The sequence below is a fragment of the Ochotona curzoniae genome, unplaced genomic scaffold (genome assembly GCF_017591425.1).
Source record: "Ochotona curzoniae isolate NIBS_2020 unplaced genomic scaffold, NIBS_Ocur_1.0 scaffold_4763, whole genome shotgun sequence".
Classification (NCBI taxonomy): domain Eukaryota; kingdom Metazoa; phylum Chordata; class Mammalia; order Lagomorpha; family Ochotonidae; genus Ochotona; species Ochotona curzoniae.
Window position 1 is genome coordinate 8,968,396 of NW_024467123.1, and position 19,081 is coordinate 8,987,476.

The 19,081-nt window shown below is 50.8% G+C and overlaps 1 protein-coding gene across 1 annotated transcript; it reads left to right on the forward strand.

Moving 5' to 3' along the window:
• Positions 1-387: 387 nt before the first annotated feature.
• On the forward strand, positions 388-18,533 carry MAT1A (methionine adenosyltransferase 1A). The gene is made up of 9 exons (XM_040970403.1): positions 388-688; positions 4,374-4,451; positions 5,788-5,910; positions 10,778-10,890; positions 11,288-11,431; positions 15,472-15,690; positions 17,111-17,293; positions 17,592-17,725; positions 18,253-18,533. The coding sequence occupies exons 1-9, from the start codon at positions 595-597 to the stop codon at positions 18,353-18,355; spliced, it is 1,191 nt and encodes a 396-aa protein (XP_040826337.1). The 5' UTR covers positions 388-594; the 3' UTR covers positions 18,356-18,533.
• The last annotated feature ends 548 nt before the right edge of the window (positions 18,534-19,081 follow it).

Below are 19,081 nucleotides of genomic sequence, written 5' to 3' on the forward strand. Positions count from 1 at the left end.
AGCAAAGCTACCCAGTGTTGCAATCTCAGTCTGAACCATGTCTCTGGGAGAGAGTTTCCTGCTGCCTGTTTGTATCTCTGAGTAACCACAGACCGCCCCCCCCCGCCCCCCCCTCCAGAGTGAACTGTGGAGCCATCCAGATACCTCCTGCAGCACTGGAGCCACGTTTCAGAGAAGCTTGGATTCGGTGGGGGTGTACACAGCCTCCTTTACCTTCCACTGGGCAGACGCTCAGCTCAGGGGGTGCTCAGAGCACAGGACTGAAATTCCTGCAGGTAAGAATACCCTCCCCCCCACCCCCAGGAAATGGACTCCTCCAATGTTCTCACATGATTAATCAATCACTTTCACTTTTCCATATATAGGAGTCACCCAGGAGCCAGCTCCCGGCCAGCCAGAGGGAGTGACACATCTGTAGTCCATCCACCCCCTCTCTTCTCACCCATCCTCGCCTTTCTCTCACATGCTCAGGGGCAGTTAGGATTGAACCCAGTGGCTGAGTCAAAGCCAAGCCTGTTGGGGTTAAAGGGAAAAAACCAGTCAGGCCAAGTCACAGCATTCCCTGGAAGAAGCTGAGTGGAGAAGTGTGGAAAGATGAATGGACCGGTGGATGGCTTGTGCGACCATTCTCTCAGTGACGAAGGAGCCTTCATGTTCACATCAGAATCTGTAGGAGAGGGCCATCCAGGTGAGTAGGTCGGCCTGAACCCATGGGCAAGTCCGCCATTCCCAGCTCCTCTTGAAGAACTTGCTTCTAAGGTCTGAAAAACCGATGAGTGTCTGTGACTATAAGGGGCCTCTAGGGGAAAGAACTATGGGGTCGTTTTGTGAAACATTATGAAGCCGCGGCCCCATGCTGTTCCCTGCCACTGGCAGCATGGTGCAGTGTGGCTGCAACTGTGAACGATCAAGTTTGCTTGGGTAAAGGCATAATGTGTGTGAAATGTATCATCAGATTTTCACTCTGCATAGCTATATTTATGTATTTTTATTTGGAAGGCATGTTTAGAGAGAGAGAGAGAGAGAGAGAGAGAGAGAGATGAGCTGACTTTGCTGCTTTCTCAGTCCACAAGCAGCGAGCTAGATTGGAAGTGGAGCACCTGGGACTAGAACCAGCACTCACCTGGAATGCCAGTGCTGCAAGGCAGAGGATTTACCTATTGAGCCTCCGCACCAGCTGCCAGATACTAACTTTTGATATGTTCATTGAGTAAAGATCTGAATCCGTTCTCATTGAGCAATCTGAATGTACGTAATATTTCTCCTACCAGCCCAAGGGCCCCTGAGTTCTGGAAGGGAAGCCAGTGCAGTGTAGACCAGCGGCCTTTCCCAGTTAGGTCTCTGGGTACGAGAGCCCTCAGCCGTATTACCTAGGAGAAGTTCAGAGGACTTCCTGGAGAAAAAAGAAAAGCACGCAGGCACTGCTTTGGTCCCTGCAAGCTGGGTGGGCTGTGATGTGGGGCAGTGTAGAGACCCTCCCTGGGGATGGTGAGGACCAGGCTAGGGCACTGAGATCCCCAAGGTGCTGGGTGACGATTCTCAAGCCTTGGGATGCATTGACATGTCAAAACCCAGAGTGCTGGCTTCCACCTGGGCTGTCTGCATCAGCAGGTGCTCGGGAGAATGTGCATTCAAGGGTTTTTGTTTGTTTGTTTGGCCGTATTCAGCATTTACTAAAAAATGTGGGAACCACAGTTTGAGAACTGCTGTCCCAAGACAACCCTACAGGCTAGATATATTGGATTCTGTATTTAAGTCCATCCTCAAAATTCATTTCCGTGTTTGAAAAATTTGATCATTCAACCACCAACTATACCTTTCTCTACCTTCCTTATTCTTAAAGAAATGTAATTCTGTATTTTGTAACTGATTGTTCAACGCCTCTTCTGTCTGCTTTAGCTAGTGGTTTTCAGTGGAAGCCAGTTTTGTATTTGTTTCTCAAGAACATGTTTTAATGGCTGTGATTTTGGTTGTTACAACAAAGGAGGGAAAGCTCAACTGGCATCTATTCTGATAGAGGTCAGACATTGTACTAAATGTCCTACAGTGCATAAGACAACCCAGGAGCCAAGAATTATCTGGTACAAAACGTCAATAATGCTGCTGAGGAAGAAACCTTGAACTAGATTGAGTTGTGTCTGTGGCTTAGCTTGATTCAATGTACATAGTCCCTCTCACTGGGCACAACCCTACAGGTACAAGTACAGTTAACCATGACTGTCATGGTAAAAACATGGTTGGTGTCTGACACATCCAGGGCTTTCAGATGTCACCTACAGGTTAGGACAAAAAGGAGCTCCATTTGGAGGAAGTGGGTCGTTTGGTATACAGGGGCCAGTGATTGGCCTGTTGTACAGGACAGCAGTGTGCTTAGTGGACAGTGAAAATCCCAGCCAATCAGTTGATTGTTGCTTTGTTGTTGTTCTGTTTCTTGTTCACCCATGAGTTTGTCAGATTTCCCTTTTCACTTGCCACTGCAATTGAACTAGTTAGCTTTTCTCTAAGGCTTGATGATTTTCGGCTTGCCATTTCATTTATAATGCATCAATTCACAATTCTCCACCAGAGAGATAAAGTTAATAAATTTTTTTGTGACTTCCAGGAAAATCAGCTGCTGGCTAATGGAAGCTTAGTAATGATACTGGCAGAGTAGTTTGGAAGCCTGAACAACAGGTCTAAAATGACTCCTTGGAGCCTGGTTTCAGTCCTGACACCCTTGCTCTACTCAGGCCTTACACCCAATCACCGTCCCATTCCCTGTGCAGAGTGGGAACATGTGAGCTGAGTCCTTAAACAGGCAGAGGTGTTCATGATTGACAAGTGAATGGCTCCCAGGAATCACGAGGGATCGCTGTGATATATACAATTCCTATCATATGTTTATTGTAGGATATCTTTGTAGCAGGAGACCTTCATTGGAAGGGGTATGCAGAGGCGATAGACTCAGACAAACTTTGATTTATAGTCAGGATCTGTAACAGCAGAGATAGACATGCTCAACCATATGTTTAATAATAATTTCTGAAAGAACAATTAGGGTGCTCACCTTTAATGGCACATTGACTAATACCTGTAGTTTCCTAATAACTGCTTTTGAAAACTGATCTGCTTGATTGTGAACCTGGAATCTTTTTTTTTTCTAAAAGATTTATTTGTTTTTATTGGAAAGGCAGATTCACAGAGAGACAAGACAGAGAGTAAGATCTTCCATCCACTGGTTTTCTCCCTAAACAGCCACAACAGCCAGAACTGAGCTAATCCAAAGCCAGGAGTCAGGAGCTTTCTCTGGGTCTCCTATATGGGTACAGGGTCCCAAGGATTTCGGTCATCTTCTGTTGCTTTCCCAGGCCATGAGCAGGGATCTGGATCAGAAGTGGCCCAACCGGGACATGAACTGGTGTCTGTTTGGGATGTCAGCACCTGCAGGTGGATTATTAGCCTGTTGAAACATTGCAACAGCCCTAAGAGTGGATTTTTCCACAGTTCCATTTAGTAGTCTACATGCTAGATCAAGCGGTATGTATAAGGCAAATAGAAATCTACCATCAAATCCCAGTTCATGTCACTTTGAACAGACCCATCTGTTAGGACATCTAGCCTTTGGGAGACCAAGTGATGATGGAGGGACATCAGGGAGATGCTCGCAGAAATGTTCTGCAAAGCTGTGCTGTGTGGAGCTTTCCCTTGCAGAGTTATCATGGGTGGAGCTGTGTACTTGGTGCGAGGTGCATTGCATCTCATGGAACCCACAAGCCAGTGTAGCTCTTCGTCCCATCTGATTTCCCATCCTGGCGCAGAATCTTACTGATGTTACTAACCATTTTAAGTTGGATTCCCAGGATCTTCCTAGTTGATAGGATTAAAGGGAATATGTTTTAGGATAAGAGACTTGGGTAGAAGAATTTGTGCATGTGTCAATAGCTTTAGACTCTGAGAACAGCTGATTAGTTAAATGTGTGGGATACTTTTACAAGTTCATGGAAGATAGATTTTAAAAATACATTTATTTTGGAACAGTTTCAAAATTGATGCACGGGTTTTTTTTTCTTCAAAAGATTGATATTCCATGATCTCTTCACATTTCTTCTCCTTTTCCCTCACCTAAATCTTCTCTTTTTTCCCCTTCTTTCCCTTCTCCTTTGTCACCTTCTTCAGGGATCCTGTGACTGTATAATATATAATCCTCTATAATCAGACAGACATGGGAAGAAATAGAAATTCCAAGTTATTTCTGGGTAGCTTACAGATAAGAAAAATACTCTCATAGGTATGTAGATTTGCTACATAAGCCGACAAAAATATTGATTTTTTGAACACTTCAGTTGCACCAAGCATTTATATGGTTCCTACCCATGTATTTTCTTCTTGTCCAGATAAGATCTGTGACCAGATCAGTGATGCTGTGCTGGATGCCCATCTCAAGCAAGACCCCAATGCCAAAGTGGCCTGCGGTAAGGGCTACCAACCCTCTTTTTGTTGATTTCCTGTAGGCTGGACTTCAAAAGTTCACAGTAGGTAGGGGAACACTGGAGTTTTAGTTCTCAGTTTCAAAGACATTATCCTCTGGTCTGTCATGTGTTTCTTCACCATGTGACCTTCCCTATGGAAGAAATGGGGAGGAGAAACCACCCACTCCGCAAAACAACTTGGCAATGAATTTTAGCAAGAACTTGGTCTTGGCCGTCTCGGCCACTGTAAATGTTGGCACGTTGGTGGGCGAACATGGTCTCCCTGAGGCTGGAGCTCCCTGGGAGTAGAGAGGTCTTTCACAGCCCTTGAGATGAATCTTCCAGAAGAGATGAAAGAGCTCGAAGCCAGGGAACTGCCTCTGTGGTGCTGGGCTACACCCGCACCACACAGGTGTGTGCTTTGCCCTTGTTCTCCTGCCTCTCTGTGCTATTATTCAGATGTTGACAGATTTTCTTTTTGCCTTCTATCTGATAGCAAATAGAAGGGCAGCATCTTCACTGATTATCAATCAAGCTAACAGCCTTTCTGGAGAACATTCATGTCAAACTCAAGCTCAGAAACCCTTGTTTATATTTGCGTTCTTCACTGCTTCCTGGAGGCCCATGTAGGCAGATCTTGCAGGACAAAGGACAAAAGCCTTTGAAACTCTTGGTACAGTAGCAGAGCTAGAAGCCCCAGAACATAGGGGGCTCCAGGTCTAGTCTGCCTACTTTGCTTAGTGCTTCGTGATGTCACTTGTAACAGGTTTTGGGCCAAAGCCATGGGGCAGCAATGCCCCAGCTGGGACCCCAAGTCCTGTTCTCACTGTCTGAGACCTGTCCTGGCCATGGCACAGACCTGTCTTTCCCTCTCTGGTGGTTTCTTGGTGGGGAACTTTAGATGACCTTATTAAGAAGCTGGAGAGAAGTTTGGTCTGCTTTGATCCTTTGAGAGGGATCCCACTTCCTACAGCCTGCAGTAACAACTGGTGGGGGTGGGGAGTGCCAACTTTCCACAACCATTGCCTCATTTGAGTCTATCAGCAGTTGTGTTACTATATCCACTGGATGGTTGGGGAGACTGAGATGTATGTTAACTAAGTTTTCCAAGATGGCAATAAGCAGTCAGTCCTCAGCATCAAATTCTACTGCAGTCGAACATTTTTCCAAAGCACCATTTTCCAGGCAGCATTACTCCCTTATATTGGCATCATTGTGCTCTTTTTGGAGTTTATTCCTCCTAAGGCCTCCCCCAGAGCCCTTCTGTTTATACTGTGGGAGGGTCTGGGTAGTTGAACTTCTCTGCTGTGGCCGCTAACACCTCCTCCTTCCCTTGCAGAGACGGTGTGCAAGACAGGCATGGTGCTGCTGTGCGGGGAGATCACCTCCGTGGCCATGGTGGACTACCAGCGGGTGGTGAGAGATGCCATCAAGCACATCGGCTATGACGACTCTGCCAAGGGTGAGCAGGATCACCCTGGCCGGGCCCCCACATAGGTCTCAGCTGAGAGTGTCCTCCCCGCTGTGCCGAGACAAACCTGAGCCTTAGAGACAAACAGTCCTGCACCTGTCTGTCAGGTGCCCAGCTCCAACGCTCTGGGAGGAGTGAGGCAGTTCGATGACTGGATTCAGATGAACTAGCCTATATTCTTCTCTAGCCTACTCTTAGTGAAAGCCCTGCTTTCATCATGCCAGCAAAGGCTTTGGAAAAGAGAGAAGGACCTGGGAAAGACAGTTGGTCCTCTCTTGGAGACACCCTCTCTGCCAAGCATGATGCTGAGTCATGTTGACATGGTTCTCATGCAGAAGGTGGAGACTTGGAAAGGTACATGTTGACATGTGCCTCCCTAGGCTGCGAGCGGCTGCCTTGCTGGGGACTCCTGTGCTTTGCACTAAATGGTGCCACTCCCCATCAGGGAAAAAGATGAGACATTCCAAAACTGGTGCCCACAGTAGGTGAAGGACACAGGCTTGTTCTGATGCCAGGTAGGACAGGGGCTAGAACCCTGGGAAGGGCAGAGGCACATGCCATTGGAGAGAATGAAGGAGGAGCGTCAGCATGACCAGATTAGTGTGTGAGCTGGAAGGACTGAGGGACTGATGCAAATTCTGGCATCTGAGGCTGGACAGACCAGGAAGCTGCCCAGCCTGGAGGGGCAGCCAAAGACCAGAGTTTAGAGGTCAGGCTGAGGGTTGGGTGCAGTGACACTGGGGAGGAGATTCAGGGCCACACTGCCTTCCTGGGGAGGACTCTGGCCCCCAATTCACAAAAGTTCCATGACACTATCTGGCAATATTCAGGCAATCCATCTATCTATATAATTTGGAGTGGAGAGAGCAAGTGAGAGAGAGAGAGAGCACTCAGCTTTGGTTGCATCCAGCTCAGCTGGCAGAGTTTTCCTGTGCCTACGCTTGTCAGTGGACCTGCACCAAATGGACTACCCTAGGTTGTGATACCCACCATGCAGCACATGGGCATCTCCTTGTCCTCCAATATTTTCTGCTCTTTGCTGCAGAGATGCTGGACTCACTGCCCCTTCTAAACCCTGAGCCATTCCTTTGGTTCCTGAATTCCATCTCTCCAAACCCCTCACAGTGCCCACTTAGTTTTCAGCACTGTTATTTGGAAAGAAGGTAATGAAGTAAAATGTGCCATGTGCAGTATTGAATGAGTCACTTGGCAGCTCTCTAAAGGCAGCATTGATTTGCATGTTCCGGAAACATGCCCTGGGACACGCAGGGGTGCAAAGGGCAAAGGTGACCTGATGATGCTCCTAGGGTAGGTGGCACAACGTGACGTGCCCAGTAGTGGTAGTAGCGGGTGCCAGATTGCTGGTACCACCATCCAGGGATACTTAGGAATAGCAAGTCAGCTCTAAACATCTGGGGACGGAGAGCCAGATGAGGCACTTCCTGTAGGCATGGAGACCCAGGAGAGAGGGGAAAAGCTTATCATGCTTAAGACTGATCTTGAATTCACGGAGTTTCATAAATAGTCTTTGGGTCCAGTCTAATGGCTCAATTGGCTAATCCTCCCCCTAAAAATACCAACAGCACGTATGGGCACCAGTTCATGTTTTGACTGCCCTTCTTCCTATCTAGCTTCCTATTTATTGCTTGGAAAATCATTGGAGGATAGCCTAAAGCCTTGGGATCCTGCATGCACATGGGAGACCTGGAAGAAGCTCCTGGCTCCTGGCTTTGGATCAGCGCAGTTCTGGCTGTTGTGGCCAGAGCTGTCTCTCCTTCTCTCTGTAGATCTATCTTTCTAATGTATATCTTTTTAAAATTACTATTTGGCAGTTAGCTACCCACCCAGCTGAATCTCATTCATAAACAATTGAGTGAGTTTGTGTGCGTTTGTTCATAAACCCATCCTGGCTGTGCAGTGGGAGGCTAGGCTGAAAGAGGATGGCTGAGGGTTCAGGAGGAAGGTTAGTGAGTTTGTGGCTACACTTGACATTGTAGTGGAGGTACCTATATGGTTTTTTTCTTTTTTTTTTTTTTTTAGAAAAAAAATATTTTTTTTTGAAAGGCAGAGTTAGAGAAAGAGGTAGAGATGAAGATCCTCCTTCTGCTGGTTCACTCCCCCAGTGGGCACGACAGCCAGGTCTGGGCCAGGCTGAAGCCAGAAGCTTCCTCTGGGTTTCCCACATGGATGAAGAGGTCCAAGGAATTGGATTGTCTTCTGCTGATGCTTTCTCGGACACATTAGCAGGAAGAGGGCTACAGGATCAGATATGGAGCAGCCCGGACTTGAACTCATACCAGAATCACAGGCAGTAGCTTAAACCTGCTGTTGTACAATACCAGCCCCCATTTTGTAACAATTATTATTGTTTTTTTATTTGAAAGGCATAATGGCAAAGAGCTCTTCCATCCACTTGTTTGCTCCCCAGAAGGCTGCAACAGCTGGGGCTGGGCCAGGCCTAAACCAGGGCTAAGAACTCCACTCAAGTTTCCCATGTGCATGATGTGGCCACAAGTAGTTGAGCCATTTTCCACTGCTTCCCCGGCCACATTAACAGGGAGCTGGACTTCAAGTGGAGCAGAAGGGATTTAAATTTGGCACTCTGATGTGGGATGCCAGTATCTCAAGTAGTAGCTTAACTTGTTCACTGGCATCTACTTTCAAAAGTATCTATTTAATTTGTATGGAAGACAAGGAAAATGAAGTCGGGGAGAAGAAGAAAGCAAAGGATGGAGGGAGGCAGGGAGAGAGAAAGAGAGAAGGAAAAGAGAGAGAAATTGGAAGTTTCCATTTACTAGAACACTTCCAAAATGGCCCATGATGACTGGGCCTGGGCTGGGACCAGGAGCCAGGAAAGCAGGTTTTCCATTTGGGACCCAAATACTTGAGCCATTACACCCTCTTGGGGTGTCCACTAGCAGGAAGCTGTAACCAAGAGCAGAGCCTGAGACTCACACCCAGGCACTCTGATACAAGATGCAGGTCTCACAGACAGTATCTTAATCGTGCATCCAGTGCCCATCCTGGCACCCCTGTGTTCAGCTCCTCCCTCTTACAGTGCCCGGTGCCGCTCCCAGCAGAGCTGGTGAGGACTGCCAGGGAGATGTTGTTTCTCTCCACGGCACCTGGCTCCCAGGGCTGCTATCAACCAAGACACTCTAAACCCAGTGCCCAGCACCCCAGGGAAGGACCAGCTATCCACCTCTGGACCACAGCTTTGCAGGTGCAGGCCTCGGCCACCTGCCTCAGGCCTGTGCACATCGCAGGAAGAGAGGTCTCTGGCTCCAGGAACATGTCTGGCTTGTACACATGTACCATGCATGTTCAGTGCATGCAACAGTCAGGTTAGCCATGCAACTGGGCCTCTGGATGACATGCTGGCAGGCTCTGAGTTATATATATATAATTATATATATGATTATTTTTATTGGAAAGGCAAACCTACAGAGAGAAGAAGAGACAGAGAGAAAGATCCTCCATGTGCTGGTTCACTCCCCAAATGGTTGCCACGGCCAGAGCTAAGCCGATCGAAAGCCAGGAACCAGAAACCTCTGGGTCTCCTGTGTGGGTGCAAGACCCCAATATTGTGGGACAACCTCCGCTGCTTTCCCATCCCATATACAGGGAGCTGGAAAGGAAATGGAGCAGCCCAGACACAAACTGGCATTGACATGGGACACCAGTACCTGGCGGTGGAGGCTTAGCCAGTTGAACCAACGTATTGTCTTCCCTCCCTCATGCAGTGATTTTTCAAACTGGTTCCTGGGGAGTGCCTCCTGGAGAAGTGGCAGAATCAGGACCATGAGCTTACCCACCTATATATCAACAGGAACCGTGTTAGTTAGTCCTGCCTAGCTTTCGTACCATAACCCTGTGTAAGATAATGGTTGTTCTCATATAACAGGGCAGTGTTAAAATCTCACCTGCTCTATGTGTCAAATACACTATGTGTGTCCCTGCTTGGGTGATACAAACTTATAAGAGGCCAAGTGTTACTAAGATTTCTCTGAGATTTGTGAAAAAACTGTTGGTGGGAAAGCCATTTGTCACTGCAGTTAGTTCTTCGGGATGAAGAATATCAGGGCACATGGATATGCAATCATAAATCCCTTTGTCCATTTGCACAATTTGTCACCAGCAACTAACAAAGACATTCATCTTCTTTCATGGGAAATTGTCAGAACTTGTTAGCAGTTTTCAAAATGTTCAGAAATAACCCATGCTTAAGAAGCCATGGAGTTGTATAAATGATAGCAAAAGCTTCAAGAGAGAAAGCTAGCAAGTAACATTTGTGTAAACAATTTTCAAAGAAAAGTGTTCTGGCAATAATATGGTATCCTAGAGGCAGTTTTGGAGAAAACTTGGACTTGGCCGTGGTTCTACCACAGTTAACTGTTAATTCATTCAGAATATCTGCTGATTGTCCATTGTGCTAGCACTGGCATACAATAATGCATAAGACAGATATGGTCTCTATCCCTGAGCGGGTGGACCCTTTCCCCAAAGTACACAATTGGGTGGAATGCTTTTAGTTGTTCAAGTGTCATGAAGGAAACCAATGGCTTTGCGTTAGTCCCATAATAAAGACTAAAATTGTTAAAATGAAAACAAAACAAAAAAAAGATAATGGTTGTACTCACCAAGACATAATGGAACCCAGTAAAATGCACAATGGAGTTCCAGATGACAGTGGAACTCAACTAGCACACTGGGTCTCACCTGGGAGCCTCGTAGAACCCAGCTAGCTCAGGGCCTCCAAGTCCAATAGAAACGCCCCTATTTCACATCCAGCCCGGGGCAGCCCCCGTCTTGGGGGACTGGCAGGTGTCACTCAGATGTGCTTTGCTCCACGGCCTAGGCTTTGACTTCAAGACCTGCAACGTGCTGGTAGCTCTGGAGCAGCAGTCCCCCGATATCGCCCAGTGCGTCCATCTGGACAGAAATGAAGAGGATGTGGGTGCAGGGGACCAGGTAACTCAGCCCTGCGCATAGAAACCCATTTGTGGGCCCCTCTCCAGCGCAACCCATCTCCTCGGCCTGGGATCCCCTGCCAAGGTTGGGAAGTGAGCAAGGTGTGTTGTTGAGTCATGGCTTGCTCACCCTGTGAGGGCAGAGCCCTCATCTTAGTATGAGAGGTGGGAGGGAGGAGGGTGTGGCTGGAGTGATTTGGAAGCCCCACGTTGAGTGCTGGCGACTTTATTACATGGCTGCTTGGCCGCATTGCTTGTCTCCCACTCCCAGCGTGCTGGATGGACCCAGGGAAGTTGCCCAGTCTGCTAGGCGTTGAAGCAGCAGGGATGTATTAGGTGGAGAGCATGGCACTGAGCACCCCAGGGCACTGCTCAGGCTGTTGTGTGCCCGGCCCCAGGGTCTGATGTTCGGCTATGCCACGGACGAGACAGACGAGTGCATGCCTCTCACCATCATGCTCGCACACAAGCTCAACGCCCGGATGGCGGACTTGCGGCGCTCGGGCATCCTGCCCTGGCTCAGGCCTGACTCCAAGACCCAGGTGAGCTGCCATGAGTCCCCCTGCCCACACGCCTGTGCACGCACGCACACACACACGCCCATCTTCCAGATCCCTTTCCTTTTTCACATCGAAAATGTTCCAACCCCGGAATTTGCAGCATCATCCATCATCCTCCGCTGTGAAAACAGCTGTTCATCTGAAACAGCTTCAGCTTAGGTGCCCCCATCCCTGGATTGCATCAGAAGACATTTTTGAAGAAAAGTACACAACGTTTTTTTTTTTTTTCTTCCTTAACTCTGGTGCTTTTCCAGTCCCTGCCCAGTGCATCACACCCAATTTCAGACACCGTGGTAGAGCTGCTGCTCACGTGTAAGCGCATGCGCCTTGAACAGGCTGTGTGTGCTCTAACCATGGCCCTGGCTCTTGTTCTCATGGGAGAACTTTGATGTCATTGTGTCCGGTCCCAGTCCCCAAGGGCCCTGACCTCTGCTCTGCACAGTGTTGAAATCCACCCAGCAGTCCACACCTGAAGGCCAGAAGTGATGCAAGCACTTGAACACGTGGAGATGGCCCATCAGCCTTCACTCTCCAATGCCCCCTCTGTGATTCTCTCCCCAGGGCCCTCCTCCCGGTGGTCTTGGGACCTTTCTCCCCCTTCCAATGTACTAGCATGTGCATCTGCCCACCTGCCACGTGCAGCTCACTGTCACCTCCTGCTGGGCTGCAGGAGTGGACAGAGGGCCACCCCGGCTCAGTCCGAACCTTTGCCTCTTCTGTCTTCTATGCTTTGTGACCCAAGGCTTCCCCTCCCCTCAGTCTCTTACTATTCTAGCCCAGCTTTTCCCAAAGCTGCTGCACCTGCCTGACCGGCCAGGATCAATGCCCTGCCCTCCCAAAGCTTCCTCACTTGGAAACACTACTTCATTTCCTTCAGGTTTCACTGTTTGTTTTTTCTAGGACTATAGACTTCATTCTAGAGCAGGGAGCACATTCACACACTTGTTACTCTGGCATTGAAAGTCTTTCACCACATTCCAACCACACCTTCCTCTGCCTGCACCTCTAGCGCGATCTCAGCCAGATCTACCTCATTTTACGTTCAGTGCTTCGTGCTCAGGTTCTCACCCTCCGTCCTATCAAGGGGTCCTTCCCTGGTTTCACCTATCCGTGAGTGGTCAGCAGGGTCCCCACATCCTCATGGATGCTGTTTCCAACCTCCTCCAGAAGGGCTCCTGCTCCTGCACCTGTATCTGGAATTTGGTGCCTACAGCTTTAGATCTCAGCAGGTGCATGTGGCTCTGAGACACAACCCTCTTGCTGCAAGCACCCCAAGGCCCAGGTTGGATGCCAGCTATGTTTGTGGCCTAAAGGGAACTTCCTACTGCCGATCATGTGACACCCTCCACCCCCGCCCACTATGGGAAGCAGAGTCACCAGCATTGCTCGGGGGTCCGTGATGATTGTGGGGCAGGAGAACTATGTGCAGAGATTGTGGGGGCACCAACAGAAGGGGCAAGCGAGTGCTGGCCTGCCCCATCCTGGCACGGTGTGAGGATGTAGAGACAGGATGGATGGAGGAAGGCAGGGGCACTGAGACAGCCCTTCTTTCTCCCTGTGTGCAATTGGGGAGAGGAAGATCCACCCTCTCCATGGCCTCAGCTTCTGCCTGCCTAGGGCAGGAAATAACGTTTCCAAGTCTAGGAGGCAGGGGAGTGAGGAAGAGAGACTGAACTCTTAGGGTTTCCCTTCTTGCCAGGATGGGCTGAGTTCTCTGAGTTGCTATGTGGATTCTATAGCACATTGCCCTGTTCACCCCTGTTACAGGCTGCAAGGGTAGTGAGTTTGCTGGGAGCTGTGCGTGGCCCCCGGGCCAGTTCTGTGGGGGCTGTGTGAGCCATCCCGACTCCCTTCTGCTCCCCCAACCCCGGTATCTCACCACCTCTGTGCAGCATCCCAGGAATGACCGCCAGGCCTTCTCACCACCCCCAGCCATGATGAACCCATGTCCTCTCACCAGGTCACAGCCCGTGAACAGAATGGGTATTTCCACCTGAACAAACTGTTCACTGCTGATATGGAGAGCTGGCTGGGTGCACAATGGCTATTTTTGTGCCTGGGTCAGAGCCGTGTTTTCCATGTTCCAACCACATCTTGTTTTTCCCCCACATCTTGCTGACGTGTCAAGATAAGAGAGGCGTTCAGAGCCCTTTGCTCTACCTCATACTTCTACAGGCACTTCCCAAGGACGCTGTGTGGAGCAGGTGGCTGTGGGGGGTAAATTCACCCAGGCAGGTGCTAGGGAGCAGTGAGTAGGTGCTGAGGGCTCCAACATTGGCATCACACTGCCAGGCCCGTAGCCTATCCTGGGGCATCCCCTTCTGGGGCTCTCTGCTGGCTGCCCATACCCTGCCCCCATTCCAGCAACTTCGTATGAGGTCCTACAGGTACACAGCTCAGCACTGAACAACAGCCCTTAGCTGGGAAGCCCGTCTCACCGGAACAGGCATTTCCTAGCTGGTACTCCTCTCGCTGCCTCCGAGCTCCACTTCATTGCTCTTTGAAATCAAGAAAGTCGCAGAGGAGGAGTCAGATGCTGACCCAGTGTTGGGGTGGCTGTCTAAGGACTTTTGGCTGTCCAGGACTTTGCTGGCTGGAAACACGGTCCTGGGAAAATGCTGCTTACTGTCCCCCAGGTTTGTCCAGGCCTGCTGACCACCATGCTTATAATGGGACAATCTACTAGGGCTGAATTTTGACAAGCCCTGCCTGCCCCTATGGCCTTGTTCTGGACACTCCTATGATGGGTCCATGCTGCCTCAGGAAGCACCAGGTAGAATAGCAGCTTTCTGCTGGGCAAAGTCCCCCCCCCCCCCCCTCCAGCTCCCAGTCAGACCCAGCTCTTCTAGCTGTGTGACCTTGACCAAAACCATCTACATCCCCACACCTCTGCTGCTTTCTTGTCTGTAAAAGGGGTGTGTGTGGCGGTGTCTCTTTGGCATGATATCTAGCCTGAAACATACATTCAACCAATGCACCTGTTTTGCAACCTTACCTGCCTCACTCATCCTCCCTCTCCTGTTTACTCCACAAACCCCAAAGCCTGAGCTGCTTTTCTCCATGACCAAAGCTCTTCAGCCTACGACTTGGGCTCCCACACTCTCTGGTGTTGTCAAAAACAGCATCTCACCTGCACCTGCAGTAGGAACGCCAGCATGTTGGGTCAGACCCAGCAGGGTTTGGTTCTTTGGCACTGTGTGGTGAGACTCCAGGCAGGTGGCTTTGTTTCCCAGCACCTTGGTTTTATCCCTTGTAAAGCAGTGGGTTCAATGTTCATGGAAGATGGCAGAGACAGGGCACAGAAGTGGCCTGGGAAGGTAGAAGGGATTGTAAGTCTTGCACCTGCAGCCTGCCAAGGCAGTACAGTGGGCTCCTTCCCCCAGGGGCACACTCTACTCGTATCTTTCTTTGGGCAAGTCACCCAGAACTCAGCAGCCTGCTATTCTCTCTAACTCGGCCACCATGGCAGGGAGCCCCATGTATTTCCAGCACTCTTTCCCTAAGGATACAGGACCATCTGTCCTGCTAGGCTCCTGCCCTTTTCTTAGAGTTTTGATGCCAACAAATGTTCCCCAGGCCAAAGCTTTCTCTTGCACAAGAGACCTCAATTTTGTTCAAGTTCATATGGGCCCGTGGATTCCTTTGGTCATTGGCAAGAGCAAGGGACACCTTGGGCCTGGGATGTGGTGGGATAGGAAAGGGCTTTGGCCAGGTGGACATCAGTTGACACTCAAATGACTCTGAGGAAGAAAAAGAAAAGCCTAGTGGTCTTCAAGTGGAGAAAAAATTCAAGTTTCCAACCAACACAAGTTGTGGCCACATACCTTATGCCCAAGTCATCCCACAGTTTTTCCAAACTTACAAATGTGTGAGCTTCATTTTCTGAGAGTCCTTCCTCATGTGGGCTGTCCCTGTTGGCTCCTGGGAGTCCTGCCTCCCTGCTGGGTACCTGTGCCCAACTGTGGCATGCCATCGGCTCAGGCTTCGGCCTCACTGTGTCTCCCTGGCCTGCTGATAAACAGGTGACAGTGCAGTATACACAGGACCATGGCGCAGTCATCCCAGTGCGCGTCCACACCATCGTCATCTCCGTACAGCACAACGAAGACATCACACTGGAGGACATGCGCAGGGCCTTGAAGGAGCAGGTGATCCAAGCCGTGGTACCAGCCAAGTACCTGGATGAAGACACCATCTACCACCTACAGCCCAGTGGGCGGTTCGTCATTGGAGGCCCCCAGGTGTGTCCTGGTCTCTGAAGGAGACTTGCATTCATGTCTTCCAATGGGTTGACTTCTGTCTTGGAGCGTACGAGGCTGCAAGAGGGTGCGTGGGGGCAGTTCAGTCAGCTACCCAATGTGAAGTCAGTGAAACTCAGATTCCATACCTCTGGTGCACACTCTTTGGGGACCTTCTCAGTGTTAGTAACCGAAGAACAGGGGGCATGCTCCTGGGATTCTCCCACTTAACTCTGCCTGGCCCTGGCCATGTTGCCCTGCCTTGCTTAGCCACTGAGTCACCACTGCAGAGCTTACTGGCTGACAGTTTCAGGTGGTGCTTGCCAGGGCTTTGCCTCATGCCACCTCAGGCTCTTGTGGACATCAAAGTGGGAAGGGATTTTGTTGTTTGCTTGCTTTCTCTCTCTCAGCAGAGTTCTGGCGACAGAGATCTTCCATCCACAGGTTCACTCCCCAAATGGCCAAAACAGCCAGAGCTTAAATGTTCTGAACCCAGAAGTCTGGAGATTGTTTTAGGTCTCCCACATGGGTGCAGGGTCCCAAGCCTTTGGGCCCTCCCTCACTGTTTTCCCAGGCCATAAACAGGAAGCTGGATTGGAAGTGGAATAACCAGGACTTGAACCAGGACTGATGCCCAAAGGGGATACTGGCATTACAGGCTGTTATGCCACAGCGCCAGCCCCAGGATTTTTATTTTTTATATGGAGACACCCGCTGCCCACTTTGTTCTGTACGGCAGGAGTGAGGAGGTGGAGGTCGACTGAGCACCTCTGAGATGCTGCGGAGTGCTTGGCTGTGGCAGCTCTACCACAAAGCTGAGCCCCCATGAAGGCGTTGTGAGCAAGCGTTGTGATGGACTGAAAGGAAGGCAGAGCTCATTGTAGACTGTTACCGAACTTCTCAAAGCCTGGACATGCCTGTGTGACCTGTGGATCTCTAGAAGGGGGGACCATGGGTAAAAACTTCCCCCAGACCATGAGACATGGAAGCCCCGGCCCTTTTCAAGCTGTCTTTATTGTCATGTTGGCACAGAGTGAGCAGCGTGGTGCCAGATTTGCTGGGTGGTACCAACCAGAGCCACAGCCTGGGACTGTAATTACCGCAATGGATTTCCTACCTGCAGGTGGAGTTCCCAGTGATTACAATCTCAACATCAGATGTTAGAAGTGCACTGGGATCCCAGAGAGCGTGTGGTCCATCTTCTGATCCTTCCAAGATTCTGGCTTCTGATAGCCAGTCAGGGACTGGGATCAGGAGCCACGGTTTCTGGCTGGCCATGACGTGCCTGCTGGCAGTGTTGTAGTTAGGCAGCCCTCAAGGTGCTCCCCAACTTCCACACTCCCCGACTGCCCCACAGCACCACCCACCCACCAGCAACTTGCGGGCTCTGGTTCTTATCTCTTTCTCTTCTTCCTCTTCGCAGGGGGACGCAGGCGTCACGGGCCGCAAAATCATTGTGGATACCTATGGTGGCTGGGGGGCCCATGGTGGGGGTGCCTTCTCCGGGAAGGACTACACCAAGGTGGACCGCTCGGCAGCTTATGCTGCCCGCTGGGTGGCCAAGTCCCTGGTGAAGGCTGGGCTATGCCGCAGAGTTCTCGTCCAGGTATGTCAGTCCCATGACCCTCTCTCCCAGCCCAAGGGACTCCACCCAGCATTGCCTTGAATTAAGGAGAAAGCGGCTTGATGGGAAAGACACATGTTTTGCCAAAGATTGGGACTGTGTGGGTCATGTCAGACCGCGTGGCCAGTGGTATCCTCTGCAGGGAGAGACAGCAGAAGTCTTCAGGGGCAGAAGCACAGCTGCTCGGGGAATCCAGCAGGCATGGTCTCTGCTGCCCCCTCCTGGGGACATCCAAGTCCCCAGGATGGCTGTGGTCGCTGACCCTGGTCCCCTATGAAAGGTTTCCTATGCCATCGGTGTGGCCGAGCCTCTGTCCATCTCCCTATTCACCTATGGAACCTCCCAGAAGACAGAGCGGGAGCTGCTAGACGTGGTGAACAAGAACTTTGACCTCCGGCCCGGTGTCATCGTCAGGTAAGGGTACCACCACTTGGGCCCTGCCACACCCAGGTGCTCAGATGAGCAACAAGGGACTTACCAGCCTCTTAGGAGCAGAAGAGGCAGGAAGCCATGGAGTTCTTGGTCCAACCCCACACCGCTTCCTGCACCCCCTAGCTGTGCAGGATGCCAGCGGGCCCAGCAGACCCCTGCTCCCAGCGGGCTGAGTTAGAGCAGCAGGGCGATCGGTGATGTGAAGCATGAGGCTGAGGCGCTGGGGACTGAGCCAGCAGGTTCTTTGCCATGTGCCTTCGTTTCTCACACTTGCCTGCTCCCAGGAAGGAATTCGAGGGTGTGGACGTTAGTCCTGGGCTGCACTAGAGGTGCAGGGAGAAAGGAGAGCTGTAAGAGCAGAGTTCAGCCCTGCCTCCTGGTGTGTCTGTGAGCCTCAGTTTCCCCAGGTGGAGCAGGTATGGGGCACTGTAGCCCTACTTAGAGTCTGCCCATCCCCGCACCTCAGCTCCCTGCCTGGGTTTGAAATACCTGTTCCCTTTTCCACACAGGGACCTGGATTTGAAGAAACCCATCTACCAGAAGACGGCGTGCTATGGCCACTTTGGAAGGAGCGAGTTCCCCTGGGAAGTCCCTAAGAAGCTGGTGTTTTAGAGCCCCCCGGGTGGGGGGCAGCTAGACCCGGTGATGGCCTAGTGGCATCCAGGTCTCCGTGTGTCCCTCCTCCAAGATTCCCCCCAGACCCTCCCAGGTCTGTGCCTGGGCTTACCCACAATCCACTGGAGTAAAGCCAGACCCCTTAAATTGTCACTCTAGCCTGGCACCACCACAAATGGCAGGAGGCAGGTGACCTCCTGATGGCTGGGGGCCAGGTGTTAACATGAAGAGACTCACAACATCCCCCACCCCCACCCCTCAGGCCAGGACATGGTTCCCTTTGTGGTCAAACCACCCCCAGACAAGAGTGGACCCCCACACTTTCCCTCTTTTTACCCCCTCCCCCTTCCCACCCTCCTCCTCCTCTCCAGCCCAAACACTGAGTATCTCCCACTCCCTTCCCTGGCTTAAGCCAAGGTCAGGGCATTGCACAGGTGCCAAGCTCCCTGAAGGCCCAGTTGAGCATCTGCCATCCATCTGTGGCCAGTACCTCCAAGCCAGGGCTTTGTGCACAGCCCTGTCCAGGCTGGGAGTGCAACTGGGATGAGAATGGGGTTAATGTCTGCTAAGGCTAGGGTTATTGGGAATTATGGGATTCACCTGTCAGCTCTTGGTGAGCCCTGGCCTCTGGTCCATGAGGCCTGGAGAAAACCAGAGCACCTTCTCATTGGCCTCGTTCATCCAGCATTGGAGAGAGGAGGCAGGAAGCTCTGGGCATCCTGG